Source organism: Apteryx rowi, unplaced genomic scaffold, assembly GCF_003343035.1.
Source record: "Apteryx rowi isolate R43461 unplaced genomic scaffold, aptRow1 scaffold_237, whole genome shotgun sequence".
Taxonomy (NCBI): Eukaryota; Metazoa; Chordata; class Aves; order Apterygiformes; family Apterygidae; genus Apteryx; species Apteryx rowi.
Window position 1 is genome coordinate 514,648 of NW_020448719.1, and position 18,698 is coordinate 533,345.

General features: G+C 36.2%; 1 protein-coding gene across 16 annotated transcripts in view; it reads right to left on the bottom strand.

Moving 5' to 3' along the window:
* The window catches only part of NR2C1 (nuclear receptor subfamily 2 group C member 1), a 61,400-nt gene that overhangs the window by 11,917 nt on the left and 30,785 nt on the right, over positions 1-18,698 (bottom strand). For all 16 annotated transcript variants that reach the window (XR_003253529.1, XR_003253531.1, XR_003253530.1 and 13 more), the window contains 8 exons: positions 15,444-15,525; positions 14,096-14,275; positions 12,365-12,512; positions 12,194-12,284; positions 10,002-10,186; positions 6,258-6,420; positions 4,874-4,995; positions 1,554-1,693 (listed from right to left, as the gene is read on the bottom strand). Coding sequence is in view for 13 of the 16 variants with exons in the window: in XM_026066031.1 (XP_025921816.1) it covers positions 1,554-1,693; positions 4,874-4,995; positions 6,258-6,420; positions 10,002-10,186; positions 12,194-12,284; positions 12,365-12,512; positions 14,096-14,275; positions 15,444-15,525 (1,111 nt within the window). In the remaining 3 variants the exon portion in view is untranslated. The remainder of the gene's footprint in view (positions 1-1,553; positions 1,694-4,873; positions 4,996-6,257; positions 6,421-10,001; positions 10,187-12,193; positions 12,285-12,364; positions 12,513-14,095; positions 14,276-15,443; positions 15,526-18,698) is intronic.

Here is an 18,698-nt window from a genome sequence, read left to right on the forward strand (position 1 = left end):
TAGTGTAGATCTGCCAGGAAGACTTGTATTGCTCTGACTGGCCACAGTGATGTAACAGCAATTAAACAGGTGATTTTGGTGAGAGATATTTTAAGAAATCAAGAACGCCTCCAAACAAAATTCCAGAGTTTGGCCCCTCCAGGGGTACAAAGCATGACCTTTTTTTCTTGCAGACTGCTAAATGACCTAAAAATCTTCTTGAAAATACTGTGTGGGAAACCAAAGGTTCAGTCACTTGTGATTAGACTAAAACACAGACACAATCCAACTGGCAATAAGTTCTTTTGATCTCAGAAGTAGACAGCAGAAATGGATACCTATGGATAGACAATGTTGAATGTGTAGCCAGGCTGCCTTCAGTAGTCGGGGACAAAAATTTATGCCATGTGTTGTTGCTGCTTGTTGGGGTAATTCTGATGATCTCTGTGAATTAAGGCATCTAACATTGGCATCTAATGTGAAAAGTACCTACTCATTCCAATTTTCTTCTATGAATGCAGAACATGGCCCAAGGAACCAGACTCAGGAAGCCTTCATAATTGTAAWAGACATTATCAATTTTTAAGAACTGGCCCTTAAAAGACAAGTCTTCTCTGTTTTAAACTTGCATATAAACCTGAACTACAAACAGAATGTCCTCGTAAATATGGTAAGAGCACAAATCTAGAACTGCTCACTGGGATGTTGCAGCAGAGACAGGATTGGGGCAGGTAAGTCAGAACAAGCTTTGAACCTGGTATCARATTCTAATAAAAGATTTTGGAAATATTYCCCTTGGCTTTAAAGCCTTTTTAGAGAAGGAGTTCAGATCTGCAGTGCTGCCAAACAAAGATAGCATAGGGCATTCCTGTCATCTGCAAGCAGTAGAGGCAAATTTCAAAGACAGGCAAACCTCAAAGTCATCGTAAAAACCAAGACCACCACACGCTAAGAAAGAAAGATGCAATATCTATGAAATACAGATAGCAACGAGCAGCTAAACTTGAACTTAGCTAACTGTAGTCTAAAACTAGTATACAGAAGTGAACAAGCCCAGCTATGTAAAGAAAGTACATGAAGAAGGCAGCATTAGGTTGCTTTGTTCTCACAGCTTTTAACAGCAAGGAAGAGTTAGGTCAGTCTCTACTCTGCACACTTGGCACAAAGGACTCATATTCACAGTACATTTATGTTCTTAAAGATGATGCGGTGTTGAAATATTCCTATTTTGAGCTGAAGTGCACTAAGAGCAGAATTCTATTAGCTACTACATAGACACACAATTTAAAAAAGCAGTAAATACCAACTCATGTYAGAGAGACTGATAAACATGKTTTTTTAATTTGGGGGAAAGGAAGTATTAGCATAGCTGACTTKCAGAAAATTGTTAAGAACTTCCATCTTGTGGACTGTATATTCTATTACTATTTTGTCTCAGTGCTACTCACTAAGCTCTACAAAGATTAAATTTACATTAAYARTTGAAAGATAACTAATAACTTCTGCCCAGTTCAAAACTTAAAAACTATGAAGTTACTTTGCAGATCTGGGAATACAGACAATATGCACCTTACCTTGCTGTAAACTGCCATGAAGGTGATTAACAAATGCAGTTAATATAGTTGCCACATTCATCACTTGTGAACATTGTGCCAGACCAAGTGTAAAAAGTTCATTCCAGCAGGCTTTTACTAATGATATGCTGTTATCCTGTCTATTAAAAAATACAATAATTTCACTTAATAGGACCAGCCATTTGTATTTATATAGCTTTTCTAATTTAAAGAACACTTCATGAAACATTCACCTAATTCAATCATTGCAACCAGTACCAAAATGAAGCCAAAATCTAAATCAAATACCTCAAAAGTATTTTTATTTTCATGCTAGAATTAAAATACTTGTTTTAAAGTGACATTTGTATAGAAATCATTTTTGTTTGAACGATAAAGGCAATAGGCAATCTCTATCACAAAAACAAGCTAAGTTACACCAAATGACAACTATCAAGGCATATTCCATCATGCAAGTTTTAACAGGATTTACCCTAATTTTTAGACAGCATTTACAAGGAAGAATGAAAAGAGTTTACATTCTTCCTGCATTGCAGATGTAGAATAACTACACAATGGTCTATTTTTTACTTGAAATATGGCAGATTGGTGGAATTTTTTAATTAAAAATAAGAACGCACATGTGAAGTGGAACACATGAGATCGAGTTCCTAAGCTTCTAGACTGCTGTCTTCTGCAGCCCTTCCATGTTTGGTATCAGCTTTGAAATAGGGACTTAAAGGTACAAATAAAAGTTGTGAGGATTGGTTTGTTGTACGAATTAATCCTTAAATTAAGTTTCATATTTAGTGATTTTTTTTTTCACATGTTGAAGCCTAAAATCAGGTATGTCAATCCATATTCAGGTGCTTCTAAATTAGTAACCTAATGTTCAGTAATGCCAAGCATCTCTAACTCATGGAGTTCAACAGGAGCTCAGTACCTGAAAAGAAAATCCTATCAGTGAGAAGTCAAACTCAGGTACCATGTTCCACAGTTTTAGCCAGTAAATATAAAAAATGCAAAGTTAAAAGAAGCAAAGACCTACCAAAGAAGAAAAGCATATTAAAGCTAGGATTTCAATTACAAAAATATGACAGAATGCATTTTTGCAAGAATGTTAGTGCAATCTTAAGAAAATTTCTGATGATTTATTGTAATACTATTTATGTGCCAAATGACTGATTAGTGTAGAGTTGTCCTGTAATGGACACAGAGAGCTTATCTAGGTCAGTATTGTTAGTGTGATCCAATTCTTGTTACGCTGTGATACTACACACGCAGCTCCTATGCATACTTGTTGCATCCTCTTTCAACTCCTGTCAAAGGGACCGTGCTGAGGTACAGTGAAAATATGGTGTACTGGTGTACTCAGCCGATACGTGCTCATGTAGACAACAGTATCATCTAGAACGACTTTATGGGCTGATCAATCTTAGACCAGAACCAGCTGATCAAACTTAAGCAGCCTCAAAGAACTACAGGGCGTAACCAGCCTGATTAAGGTTTCGGTAGGACTCCCTCTTGCCCTGCGCAGATCCTTGTGCAGAAGATGAACTAAGCAATAACGTGGTATCATTAACTAAATCAGCATGACAAAGACAGCTGTCTCGCTGAGACTAAGGAATCACTGCCAGAGGAAGAAATCACTTGGATAAAATCACCCGTCTTCCTTACAAAACTGTTATTGTGATTTTGCTCTGGCTCATCAACTCCTCTCAATTACTAGTACCAAGAATTTCTTTTCATTTGAAAAGTGAAATGAGTCACCCTGCTAGAAGTTAAAATTATAGTACGTAATGTACTCAAGTTTAAAAAGCTGCATTAATTTAAAAAAAATTCCACTTGAAAACACTGTTAAGATTTTAAGCTTTTCAAAAGGCAAATTGTATATTCATGTTAAGTGGTGTTTAAATATACTGTTGCCCATGATCTTGATTGGGGCTGGAAATGCTAGCACAGGTGAATATCAACACTATTAGCACAGCCTACTCCTTCATTTTCTTATTCAAACATCCAAATATATTTGGAAGTAACTTACTCAAAAAATCATGCAGATTTTCTATAAGTATTTCCACTTCACCTGATAAGTCTTTTCAGAGAGAAAGTTCTTCTGTGAGACTTTTTAAAAAAAACATCATTTTTTTACATTGTTTTGCAGCATCTCTGTGTTACAAAAGACTTTTAAAAATGAACAATGATGCAATTCACTCTGCTAATTTGCTAAGTACTTCAAAATTCTGCAGGGCAACAGCTTACATTAAAAATCAAACATTATGTTTATGCTTCTACCTTCCTTTTCCCCCCTATTGTTTTATTTTATAGAATTTTACTGCATCTTTCCCAAAAACACAGGCTTCAGTTACACATAATACAATATTTTTTCTTAAACAATGTACAGTCGTTTGGCTTGAACAAATGGTAATCACGGATCATCCTGCCTTTGAGAAGCTTTCTGGAAAAGGGGACAAACCTTCCATTTAAAAAGGAATTCTCATTGCTACCACAGAGTCATAAACTATTTTGATACTGAATTCAAGAAAAACACTAGATGAGAACAGAGAAGGACAGGAAGAGATTTCTGGTGAAGACCAACTGGATTTGTACTCCATTTGTGTCACAGCTGATATACTATCTTTACTTGTTTGATGTGTCTTCATAAAATGACTTGTGAAAGTAACATAAATTACTTTTCCCCATACTGTTTGGAAATGTTTTCTCATGACAGTCAGCAATGTACTACTACACAGCTTAAGAATTTTAGGTGACATACTAAATTCTGCTGGAAAAACTGGATGTTAAGATAACTGCAGAGAGAATGATAAAAATTACTTGCTGCTTACAGCAACAATTTGTTTTTGGAAACTCCCTGGCAGTTAAAAAATTCTGAAGGCTTGCTGAACCTAGCTAACATTTCTCCCGTATAGTTTAATAAAGACAAAATTATTACTACTAATTCACCTACAACAACAGCAATATTTGGAGCTCCAGAGATCAGATTTTTTTGGTGACTGCTTGATAGGCATCTTAGTTCAGGATGTAACTATTCACAAATGATAGCAAGTCTGATTTACTGAAAAAATTAAAGAAGTGGCAGTGTACAGACATTTGATCTTTATGAATCTGCTCCTTTTTTCTTCAAAACCCAACCAAAGTAACTAAATTTGGACTGAAGTTGGGAGTAATTTTGAATCAGCAGATTTACCTTCATGCTGAAGATCTATAAGACATTTTTAATAAATGGTTTTATATTTTAAAATGACCCTGAAAAAGACAGTAAAAGTAGCCAATTAAAAAGCGGGTATTCACAATATGAGAGAATATAAAAACTGATCACTTACCCTAAAGCTTGGAAAGATGGAATGGAACGTGCCCAGTGCATGGACAAGAAAAGCAATCTGGAGGCAGACTCGCAGATATAGTGAACGTTCAGATATTCAGGCATAGGAGATGGCATGGTGAGCTGGTAAAAATAATTAAAAAAAAAAAAAGCATATATCAGTTATTTTACTTTCTTCACGTAAAAAATATCATAAGGAAAATCAGACTTGGTAGTTTCTTTTAGAGAGAAAAAAGGTAAACTTAGTTTTAAAATAAACATGGGATAATCTTGAAACAAAATCAAGTGGCTGCCTTTGTTCCAAATTAGCCACACTGCTATATCTTAATGCAATTGAAAAGCAACAAAGAAAGGGCAAAAATTTTGAATCTTTAGCTTAGATAAGGATTCATGTCTGGGACACCTGGAGATGGAAAATCCCAAATAAACTCAAATTTTGAGACATTCACAAAAGAATAAAACTTTTAAAAGAATTACTGTAAATAGGATCATTTATGAAGTTTCTTACATTTATAAGTAGATAAATATATTAAAAAAATACAAACACAGAGGCACCATACCTTTCCAAATCTTGCCTGAGAGGAGTAGGCCTGAAAATTAGGGGAACTGCCACAATTACTAGTTGGAGTTTCTTGGAAGCAGAGAGGGGATCCTATCTCAGAAAGACCTTTGATTTGTAATTTTTATTATTATTTTATAAAATAGTGTTTTGGTATGTGAATAAAATACCTATATACAGAGCTGCCCAAGTCCTAAAACAGTAATCAAGATACATCTGAAACGACCTTTCTGAACTTATATGAGTAAAATTAGTGTTTTTTCCTTTTCCTTTTTTTCATCCACATGAAGAAAGCAGGATTTGACCTCAAATTGCTAATTACAGTGCTGTAGTTTTATTCTCAGAAGTTAATTCTTTGTAATATAATGGTTCGGCTAAGATTATTAATGGAATCTGACATTTTGTTCTAAAATTAACATTAGAAGTATGTTTATCTGAGTGATCAAAACATGCGCTGATGAGAGGGGCAAAGCTTAATGCAGTGGCTGGTGCTGAAGAAACTTTTGGATAAGCAAGCTTTTGGATTTGTCCATGAGTAACAGGAAGATGAAAAAAAGATGAAAGAATTTCTGCAGGCTTATGAAATGAGAAATAAAGTTAGAAAATATTTGGCCCTCTAATAAAGGAACCAGATTTTCCCTAATGACTAAAGTCAATTAATGCCGTACTAAAATAGGGTATATACACAAAGGAGAAACTGTGACAAATGCATTTAGGAGCTTCAACATCCAGTTAGAGAACACATTACATCTGTCTGATAGTTATTTTGTATTACTAAGTTAAAACGGTCATAAATAGTATATAATAATTCAAAAATCTTAAGTACCCTGAATGCCACGTGTGCATCACTGAGTAGCGGCCCCTCTATTTCAACGATATTCATGCTTGCTTCTCCACCAATCAGCTGTACACTGGCTTCGATACTTTCAGAGTTTTGACATGCTGCATTCTCTCCCGGATTTAATGCTTTTGCAAGAGTATCAAATGCCCTATAAGATAAAAAAAAAGGGGGGGGGGAGCAAATTTCATCTTAGAGAATGTTTCCATTTAGAAGAAACCTACACATCTTCAAGCAGTATTTAGGTGTCTGTTTCAAACAAGCAGAAATGGAAAATAAGATACAATAACATACTTTTCCTACATTCTACCTAACAGAATCCCCAAAATCTCCAAATTACAATGTCTCCAAAACAAAATCAGCAGCAGTTCCTGTTCGCACTAGTCTCCAAAAAATTCACAGTTTTGACATATTGACTGAGCTGGTGAATCACAGTTTGCCTTTCAGGATCTCTTTAGTGGTGTTTACTGAGAGTGTTGGCATGAGTGTTTTTAGCGCATGATCATCAGACTGTTGTTAAAGCAACTTAATGCACATGTAAATTGTACAGATTTTTGCTGCTATGAAGCACAAATAGGAAGAATAATTTTTTTCTGGCTTTTTCATATCGTAAACTATTGTTATGTTATTCAACTTAATTTGAAAAGACTGCTTCTAAATACATAGGAGAAAGTACTCTCATATTTTCAATACCACTCTTAGTATCCTCTAATGCGGGGCAGTGACTCCAGCAAAGACCAAGTCACATGCACAAACATTACTGGCGGAGACCCCAGGATAAGCACAGATGTATTACTCATTATTTTGCTGCCCTGATAATAATAAATAAAAGGGAACACCTGTATATACCACCACTTCATTGTTCCTCTATGCACAAACACACCTGAGAACCAAAACTGACACATCTACACTCATTACAGATATAGAGTCAACCAGTGCCTGCAGACAGATGAGATATCCTGAGAGCAGCATCACTTGTATACAAAGCATCACATGAAAAAACTCATGCACAGATGTCCAAAAGCTGATTCGCAGCCTGTACATAGAGCTGATTCTCATTTTGCGTAGATATGTTTATTGTCACCGAATCTAAAATCACTTTCAAAAATTCTATTATCTAATTTGGTGTCAGAGTGGCAGAATTCTGCCCACCTCCTCTTCCTCCGCATTCTCTTGCTACCTTAAATGTACTAATATACTAAAAACCTGCATGCTTACTATTTTTAACATAACTGTTTACAATCAAAAGAAACAACACAATAAACTAGCTGCTGACACCGATTCAGGCTTGAGATGGTAAATGAACTGGAATCGTTTTTGGTCCTACACTTGCCTATACACCTTTATTTTAGCACATGGAGGTGACTGGGGCATGCACAAGTGGATTAAGTGGATATAGCTGGGAAATTTTCTGTCTCAGGTATATGGAAAGTAGGCATAATGGAAATGCACTCATGTGCAAGCTCTGGAAGTTATACTGCCTGTATCCTGCTAGGAAATCTCAGTGCCAGGTCCTGCGGCTCACACTTGGCAGCGTTATGTAGAGCAGGCAAAACCAGCAGCTCAATGGCAGCTGCTTAGGAAAAACAAAGCATCTTCAGGGTTGCATGCACTTAGCAGGATAATTTTCGATTTCTTTTGCAGCAGGGACAGAAACGTAAGATAGAAAAAGATCTCTCTTTCCCCCCAAAAACTGGCTCCCTGAGTCTGCTGCTGTCAGAGAGACTATTGGCAGAATAAGCCAAAGCAGCCATCACAGATGTCGCTGCCAATCCTTTATTTGTTCTAGTTGAGCCTAAAATACTTTTTTAAATACTCTGGGCAAGTACAGCTGTTAACCTTGTGTGTCGACGATACTTTGTTTCCAACTTACTCTTTGAAGGCTTGCTTTCAAAGGGACCTCTTCCCTTCTGTATCATACTCTTGCAGCAGTAAGTCCATTGTTTTTATTAGGCTCTGCTTCCTAATGCCTCAACGTTGGGGCTCCTGTTCATACATGAAGCCCCAACATCTAAGTTAACTCACATGATCAAACATCTCAAGATAAAAACACTAAGGAAAAGAGTATCTAGAACAAAGCTTGCCTGAAAATTACAAAAATCAAGCCCACAAAGCAAGAAAAAAAGATATAATTAACATTAAAACACATCATATTCTTTGTTAGAAACAAGTTCGGTTGCCTTTTCACCCAGCTCATTCACTAATGGATATATAGGGCTACCGATAAGCTGTAAAAAATGAACATAGGCAATGAAGCCATTATAGGACAAAGGCATATAACATTACAATATATAAGCAGCTGAATGCTAGCAACAGTCGTAGACCAAATTTTTGTCAGCAAAGTGAAAGCTTTGCTATTGTAGCTGCAAGCAATGGAATATAATAAAATACATGAAAAACAATGATACAAGCTGCTTCTTGAATCCTCCCAAACTCATTTTCTTCAGTAAACACCTGTGTATGTTAGATGAAGTTGGTGTAATCCCTGGCAAGGAAATCAATGATTTAGACTAAAATTTTAGTTTCTGTTTGGGTAACAATTTCCCTTCCACAGGAGCATTTGACTTGAAACTCCCTATTGGAAATCTATTTGGTAACCCATTAGAAAAGAGTAGGTATTATCCTGTGTCAGAGCTCTTTTGAGCTGAGCTCTCTGGCTGAGAGACCTTCATGGCTTTTCATAAACAAATTTTTAAAACTGAACAGAAACACTGAAGCCGGCAAAAGTAAGTGTCTGAAAGTGCCTGGAGATAAAGCCATGAAAGGTCACTGTGCAACCTTATTTCTGCATCTTTCTGAACACCCACAGCATTGAGTTTATCAGCATATACTATGATACTCTTTATACAGCATGTTCTTTACCTAGGAGGACATAGCAAAGGTCCGGTCAGCAACTTGCACTGACTTTCTGAGCAGCACATAAACATAAAGGAGCAGAATGAATGCTTTCTGCTTGCAGTCAAACAGGGTACTAGAGCCCCCAGGGGGAAACCATGTACTTGGGTCAGTACAAGCTACTCCACTATATACCAGTCCTTTTCCCTTGATGGATTTACTCCGCGTGCATGTTTTCAATCCAGAATGCGTAATATGGATGTTGTGCAGCAAATGACTACTGGTGAGACAGTTGTCAGACTCCTGCACAAGATGACAACCAAGGAAGAACACGATTGTCATCGAAAGGGTAACTGAATAAGCAGTATGCACAGTATCTTGCATTTATGCTCACCAAAATGGCTCAGTTAAAATCAATCTAAGAAACAAGTTCCTAAGATATACAGTGAATGTATCTGTATTGACAGTGAGCATTATTTGAATTCTTCTGTGTAGAAAGAAAATACTTTTCAAACTTTTAAGGGGACTAGCAGGCATTAAACTACTTATACAGATGACACTTCTAAGAAACATTTTTCCAGGATGATACAAAGTACTAACAGTACTGTACAAGATCTAATACCCCTTATTAAGGACAATCAAAAGGTAAAACAACCAAAAGGTAAGATTTACACTAAAATTAATTCCAATGAACAACCAAAAGTATTTACTTCCTCAAACCGAACTTATTTATGATTTTACTGTGAAGAATTTTACAAGATTAATCTGCAACACAAGCTCAGTCTGCTGTTGCTATTATTTTTAATGCAGATAAATGATCTGATGATTTAATTAATGATCTGAACTGACAGAGAAATCCTCAAAAAGAGTAATATTTTCAAGGGTAACATGCCTTACCTTGTAACGTCACTACTAGCTTGCTCTTCTTGCTGGAGTTCAGATAACGATGCATCTCCATTACTTAAACTCTCAATCATAGATAGCTCAGTACTGCTTTGAGACATGTCTTTGGATTTACTTAGATTTGCTAATGACGTCACCACATTTGCCAGCGTGCTTAAATCTCCCTGACATGCTTCAACCTGAGAGAAAGGTACAGTGTTTAATTCTTTCATACCGGCAACAGTTCACTTGCATTAGAAGAATCTAATTTTCACACTAACTAGTGAAGAATTGAGCTTGTGAATAGACCTCTAAGAAAACTGTTGTTTCCAGTAAATGGGTAATCATAACGCAGCAATTGGACTCTGCACTGTTTCTAAATGTGAAAGATTTAGACATTTACTTTTACAAGTAATAGATACGGGTATCTTTCAGAAAGAATGCTACAGAAGATAAGAAACTGCAACAAGACATTTTAGCATCTCCACTCCTTAGTCAAATACTCAACTGGACTATAAGACTACCCTAGACTATATATTTTGCTGCTTCTTTCCATTCTGTCCATTCTGCAGTGCATAAAACAGACAGTAGTAAAGGAGTACAAGAAAGTTTGAAAACAAGGAATGGATAAAAAGACACCTTTAGGCAAGCAAGAAAAGAATCTTGCTGCAGCCTTTTTGTTTTTTATGCCTTTATTTAATCTCAAGGGAACACAGTGATTCAGTAATGACCAGTAATTCAGATAGGCGGTAAGTCATGTTCCCCTCACTCCCTCAATTACTTTAATAAGGAAGCTGCACAAGTACCTGCTGCTGCTAACATCAGCATGCTATGTGTCATTTAGCTTCCTTAGTCATACTCCACAGAGAGAACTGGAAAAATTAAATGGAAGAAACAACTTTTGATGGGGCCCTTTGCAGACAGAACAAGCAGGGCAGAATACATGAAAACAGTACAAAATAAGTTAATATCAACTGTAAAAGTACAAAAGTGTGTGTGTGTGTGTGCGCGCGCGCGCGCGTGCTTGCATGTAGGGAAATTATCACATGGCTTTAGTGGACTAAGTGTAGCAAAATGGAAAAAAAGGAAAACCAGCTCAGAAATATATCATAAATAAAAACGTTGCTGAGATAGCTCATATAAGCTCTGCAAAAAATTAGCGATTCAGGGGAAAAAAAGCTAATGACATTTATGAAATGCACTGTGACAATGCTATATCTGCAAAGGGTAAGGAATCCTGGGTCACACAATCTTAGTTGTATTTTACAGTTAGAGGAATACAGGTAAGGACAGATGATCCTGAACACCCACACAAGAATGTCTTTTGAGTAAGAGTCTGAAGTATTTCAAGTCCAAGTTGGAATTTGGATAGCACACGCCCATCAACGTAGTGAAAAAGAAGCCTCCTGTACTCAGTCTAAAATGTGAGAGCCAGTCAGTGATTTTTAAATGAAAAGGAACTGTGCTTTTATGGCATGGCTTTTACTAAAAAACAAATATTACAAGCAACTCAGGATCAAGTTTTGAAATCCTTAGGAAAAAGCTTCTTAAACCTGAAATTTTATTCATGCCCACATACTTGCACAGAAATTATTCCCTTTTCCTTCACTGATAAGCTGTCCCTACACAAACCTAGTTATATTTCCCCGCCAATCATCCGATTTATTCTGCAGTCTCTGCAGTGAGATTGAAAGGCGAAAGACATTTTTTCCCATTCACTTTTCCTCTCCACACCTGTATTTTAACCCTCTTTTCAAAAAACTGTGAATAGGTCTTCATATTCTATTAAACTTCAGTACTCAAGATTTTAATTCTACAAAACACATCCATCACTCTTGTCTACATGTGGGGCCTTTGCAACCTCACTATATTGATACCAAAAAAAAAATAAAAAGGTCCAAGTGTCAGGATTGCCAAATAAAAACAAAAATAAGGCAGCTTTTAAAGCTCTCTAAAAAAGGGAAAGAAGGTCCCTTTGGAGAAGACTCCATTTCATGGAGTTTTTAGCATTTTTACTAAGAAGGGCTAACAGCAGTCTTCTGAAGAGAAAACATCTACAATACTGGGTAATCTTGCAAAGGAATGTCAGTGTTTCAAAAACGAATATTATCAAAACAGAAATACAACAAAACAGAACCACCTTCTCTCCATATATGCAAAATTATAGCAGTCAATCCATTTAATATATTAGTCACATCATCACATACCTTATCTGGAGTCATCAGCACAGTAGGCTCACTTTTTATTCCCGACTGATGAATATTAACAAACATTCCTGATTCCAGCAGACCTGTTGATCTGACACAAACAGCATACAGTTTAATTTTCTGGGGATTTCAGGAAACAGAGATACTCACTTCTGAGAAGCATTTACATACCTTGCTGTTTCATTGTCTGTTACAAAAGTCGGAGTTGCAGCTAATGGACTGCGAAGATCTTTCCGAATGTAGATCTTTTCTGTAGAAGCTGCACAGTTTGAAGATTTTTCTCTTGACACTTCAATAGGTTTCCTCTCACACTGAACAGCTAACAGAACAGGATGCAACTATTAAGTCACATCATGAATTACAGTCTAAGAAATAATACTTGTTTTTTCTCTTCACTTATTCTGCAATTTTAATAATGATTCTGAGAATTTACAGAGGGGTTGAAACTTAAAAAAAAAAAAAAAAAGAACTACCCAATAAGCTAACAATTTGGGCAAAAAAGCTCCCAATACTTGATTTGTTCTTTACGGAATGATACAGTAGTCGAAGTCTGAGGCCAAACATATAAACTTAATAAATTTTCAAGCTACAATTAAGTGAGAAAACCCTTTATACCTAATTTTAAATTTGGATTCTTAACAGAAGTCTTACTGCTTCCCTCTCTCTCTCAATTTCACTAGCCCACACAGTTCATTTCTGAAGGACTCACAGTACCCTCTTCCACGCATTTTGGGTCTGGTTTACAACTTTATGCACTTCATGAGATTGCTGAGAAAGGGCCGAGACATTTTCAAGGGAAAATCACCCCACTGAGGAAGCTACAGTACAAGATGGTGCCGAGATTGCTTTCCTCTCCCTGCTCCTCTGAGGTACGAGATTTCTTATCCCCCAGCAATGCTCTCCTCCACTCACTCTTCCCCCAGGGCCCAGAGATCTTTTTCCTGCATTTGCCCCCCTCCCACCTCCAGCAATTTTACTCTACTTGAACAGTCTTCCATGGAGGGGCAAAGCGTTGACAGGTGAGCTAAGGGGAAAAGGGGAGGTCCACTTTCACCCCCTCAGCTTTTCCTCCTTTAACTGAATTTGTTTCCGCTGTGCTGGAAAACTATTACTAGTTTCCTCGGTAAGGGTTTTAAGGAGGTGCATGTGCACAGAGGTTCAAAGGGGGCAGCAAAACAGAGCAGGACAGCACAGAGAAGAGCACAAGATTAACAATGTGAATGCAGTAACAGCATGGCAGTATCGGTGCTGAAGAATTCTTGTATTGTTTGTTTTTCTGCATATTTAGTATATACTAAATAGTATATATAGAATAATATATAGCATTTAGGAATTGATACTACTGTGGTATTAAAATAACACTACATGTAATATATGGAAATTTAAAAAGGAACTTGAAATCTCTAGGAATCTGTAAGGATTCATCTCTAGATCACTATGGATGTCTGCCTTGTAAAAACCTGTCTCTGCTGAGCTTTGCCAAGAGTGAACAGGAATTGTCAGCAACCTAAGTTGTAGAAAAAGTGACAAGAAGGTAGAAGGATTCAAAATTTTCAGTAGCTTGATTTACACACAGAAAATTTGAACTGCATATATAAAAACAGGACATGGAGACGTGCTTGACATTTGCTGCCTAGGTACAACAGTTCCTCTTTATCTCTTTTACCTCGTGCAATGTGCTTACTAAATTTATAAGACTGTATGTAAGATTAAAAGCATTCCAGACTTTTGATCACACCAAATTTGCACAAGTCTTTAAAGAAAAAAGATCTAATGATTTAAAAGTAAATAACCAATATAACAAATTCTTTTAATATAAAGCATCTTTTGTAGCACATACTTTAACATAGCTGCTAGCTAAAACGATCTCCTAGTACCAGATTTACACTTATTCAGACTTACAATCTTGTTTCATTCCAAATGCGATGCATCTCTGCAGCCGACAGTACTGACATCGATTGCGGTGGTGTTTGTTAATGACACAGTCTTTTGTTCCCCGGCATGAATAAACTAAATTCTTTCGTATGCTCCTTTTGAAGAATCCTTTGCATCCCTCACAAGTTACTGCTCCATAGTGACGCCCTAGTTCCAGAACAACATAAATCAAGATATTAGTTTTACACTGCTAATAGCTTTTCTTTTTTTTTCTTTTTTTCTTTTCTAGAGTTTATATTTATTCAAGACAAAGTATTTATGATTTTATCCAGAAAAGGAACAATCTTATTTTTTCACAGGTCACAAATTTTAAAATACACCTTGTGGCTATAAAACCACACGAAAGAACAAGCAAGCCATGTTTCTAGTTTAAAGCACTTATACAGGATAAATTTTACAAACAGGCAAATAACCAAGCTGCTTATTAATTTCTTGCTGAATTTGTTGACAGCAATGTTAAAAAAGCTCAGAAAACAGGTACTTAAGAACATAGGAGAAACACTTAATTTATACATTCTTAGCAAATTTCAGAATTTTTTTCAGAATGTCCCCACAGCCAAGTCTGATTATTGCTCATTACAAATTTAGCTGTAGAAACATATCCATTGAATATAATGGAAACATGGAAACTGCATACATAGCATTTGACAGCAGTAGGTGATCACTTCAAAGCTCTACTTTGGCCTTTCATTTTCCTAATGGGATAATGGTACATCCTTAACTCTTTTAGTAAAACTTTTTATCGAGACAAGTAAACCAAAACAGCTAAACCATTTTTCAAAAATCAGTTCTTCTGTGAATTTTCTAGTATAAAATATGACTATATAAAAATTACCACAGAAAAAAAGTTAAGTTTAAACACTACTTTTCGTAAGTAAATTATTCTGATCCCGCTATACTGCAAAATGCACAAGAATTACTAAAAAGCACTAGTTTTGATTAAAGCATACTTAACAATTCCAACAGTCTTAATCCTGTGATCCTAAAAAAAAAAAATCTAAAAAGAAAGATCACTGATAAACATTCAAAATACATACTGCAGAGGCATCAAGGCTTGTCTTTGAACTAAGTAGGGCATATTGCAGAAATAAATCTGAAACATGAACTAATTTAAGGAAAAATATATTTTTAGATTCTTTCCTCACAAACTTCTTTATAGATACCTCAGTCACACCTGCTAGAAGTTTTGAGAGATTCTAACAGGTTTCCTAGATTCCTTTATCACATATATGCATGCAAACTGTTATATAGATGAAGAAGAATCTTAAACTGCTTTTATGAAGTTGCACTACTAAAAAAAAAGAAAAGTAAATACCTGATGCCTTGTCCCCACATACAACACACAGATCAAACACTTTATTTAGTGCCTGTTCAGTGGAAGAGTTGTCTGTTAAGATCTGAAAAAAAGTACAGAATGATTTCATTTTTCTTTGTCTTGACATTAAGACAGACTAAAATAAATTTCATGCTTATGGTTTTCCTCTAAGATAGGGGTCCAAATCTACAAAGTATGAGGTTTTCTCAACTACATTTTACAGTCTTCATAGACACAAAGGAGCTATATGCCACTGTGTTCCTATTCAGGATGGAGTAAAAGTTTTACTTGTAATACTTTTCAAGATTTTTTCTATATAAATACTATTTCTGCAGAACAGACCGGTATTTTGAAATACATTTAGTATCTGCCTACTCTTACCTTTTGTTCAATTCTGTGTTTAGAGAAAACTCATATATCCTAAAGACTTGGTCACAGTACAAAAGAGACTGAAGCATTAAATAAAACAAAAAAATCCTTTGCGGAAGCCATTATTTCTACATTCAGATTTGTTAACTTATCATAACACACAAATGGTGGACCAACAGAAAATGTATTCTGAAAACAGTACCATTAACTATCAAGTAGTATATAGTTTGGTGCTGAGTAACTGCTTGATATTATTACAGTATTCTTGTCTTTCCTCATTAATTTCTCTCTAGTACCTGTAAAGCTTCGTTAGCACATAATCTTCAATCCACAGCACCTCAGAGCAGGTGCAATAGCCTTCTATTTGATCTTTAAAAAAATCGATCACACTGAGACATAAATAAAGCACAACTAAAATTAAATTTAAAAAAGAAACACACATGTGATCTCATAAGTAACAATCAAACATCATCTTGACAATAACGTAAAACAGAAGAGAACAAATTTTCTTCCCATTAAAAAGTTATATAAATGTACAGTTTTAAGAGTTTCTAACTTCTACTGTGTCTTAATGGGAAGGCTGACTCTTTCATTCCTGCTTTGCATATTCAAAGTAGGATCTCTGATAAAAAGAAAGGTATCTCTTACTGAAAGAGGAAGTGCCATATCCTCTGTAGAGGAAATTAAAAATTATCTTTTTTGGAACGTTTTGCAAATCATACAGACTGTACATATAGAAATGTTTAACAAGCATATTTCTTTCTGGTTAACCTTTATTAACAATACTATCTCACAAATTCACCTGACTTTTTTTTTTTTTATATTAACATCTTTTAAAAAAACATACTGAATGAGTAAATAGAAAATTAACCTTTCATTCCTTCCTAATTTCCATTACTGCCAATATGTATGTTCAAGACATTATATAAAATAAATACATTTCTAAGTCCTTGCATAGATGAAACCTGCACTGAAACAGGAAGTTTCACATAAGCAAGGACTACAGAATGTGGCCCATGAGGAGATGATAATCTCAGACTCAGAGAACTCATCACCTTGAACCTCAACATGTAGAATCAGAATTGCTGATAAAGATGAAGAGCCCCTGGAGGTGAAGACGACAATGGGAGGAAGGGCCTTGCAAAACACATGAATGGAAAGGTAAGACGCCATGAAGGAGAAGTTTTCGGCACAGCAAACGAAGGGACTTTCAAGTGAAGGCTACAGAATTTAAAAAAATGCAAAACTGAAGATGAAAAGACCATTCAGGAGAGAAAAATATGAAAAAGACCAAGGAGCATGCAGCTGAATAACAAACAAATGTTACTCTATTTCACCAGCGTTAAGTGGAAAAAAAAATTCCTACCAATACATCTGAACTGACAGAAGAACAAACTAACTGAGCTAACAGAATACTCTGCTGCCTCTCAAGCTATCCTACTTTGCCCAAGTTGTACAACTAGAACTGGAGCTTTGAACTGATCATCCAGACTTTCCCTACATCCGAATCTTGCTTTTTTAAATCAGTGTGATACACTACTCATCTCTTATCTTCTAGGCTGCCTTTGAAAATAATTTTCTACAAGGATTACTAGAAACCACATCCCACTGGTTTATGCTTTTGTTGAGGTTTACGTAAGATACAAATGCAGGACACTACAGCACCTGCCGAAATTCCTCTCAGTCAGACTGACTTTTGCTACTGCTTCCATATTCACAGCAATCAAAAATTCAGAATCAGAATTCTTTGGAGCAAAGACTTTGTATATCCATTTGCAAAGATTTATTAGTTTCAAAAAATACATAATACACAATACCAAGTTATGCTTCAAGCTTGCACATGTGGGTAGTTAATCAGAGATGTGGACCAGCTCCCAGACAAGTAGAAACTAAAATGATCAGGAGACTTTAGCTTGGAAAAAAGATTACTTGACGCAGGATGTAACAGAGATTTACAAGAACAACAGAATCCTGTATTGCTTTTTCTCATAGTGCAAGAGACAGCTAATGAAACATTTCTCAGAAGATAAAACAAACTAAAGTAAGTATTCTTTGCACAACATACAGTTATACCATAGATTTACAGCCATAGGATATTGTGCAGGCCAAACCATAAACGGTCTATATAAATAACAAATAAGTTATTAAACTAATTAATGGAAGGCAGATCCAGAGACAGCTATCAAATGTGATGGTCTCACTATAAGCTCCAAATCAGGAGGTCCCTCTAAGCCACTGCCTACTGCAAGTGAAAGGACATGCTCAGAAGGACTACTATTTACTTGTCCCCTTTTTAATACCTCTCCCTATGCATACGTTTGATAATGGACTAAACGGACTGTTAGTATAACAGTCCTTATGGTATCTGGCCTACCACACTGATCTAACAGCAGCATAAATGTATGTGGATAAATCAGTATGCAATAACCCTACGCTTCAGCTGATGTGCAATAAGGTCCTACTTCATGCAGCAGGAGCTCCCGCCTCCCAAGTCTTCTGTGCATGCTTTCGCACTCTTCAAATCAGGGCCACCATGTGCTCTTTAGGTGAGGATGTGGGCCAGAAGATTCAAAAGTGGGAGGGTGAGGGCTAAGGAAGCAGCACACCCAATTTGTGTGGGAGTAAGGAGCACTGGGGGCCTGTCTGGGAGCTTCAACCTTGACTGTCTACAGTCCCACATCAGGAAACCCAGAATCTTTAATGTTGCTTTCCTACCCCCACTGCGTAATGTACTTCCATACCATATAGTCTTTCTCAGAAACCAACTTTGGAGAATGATTCACATGGTCGAACAGTAGTTACAACAGTACGTGAAAAGGAAAACAAGAAGAAAAAAATGTTAAGTGATAAGGGAGAAAAGAGCAAGTTTTCAATGATATTTGAAAA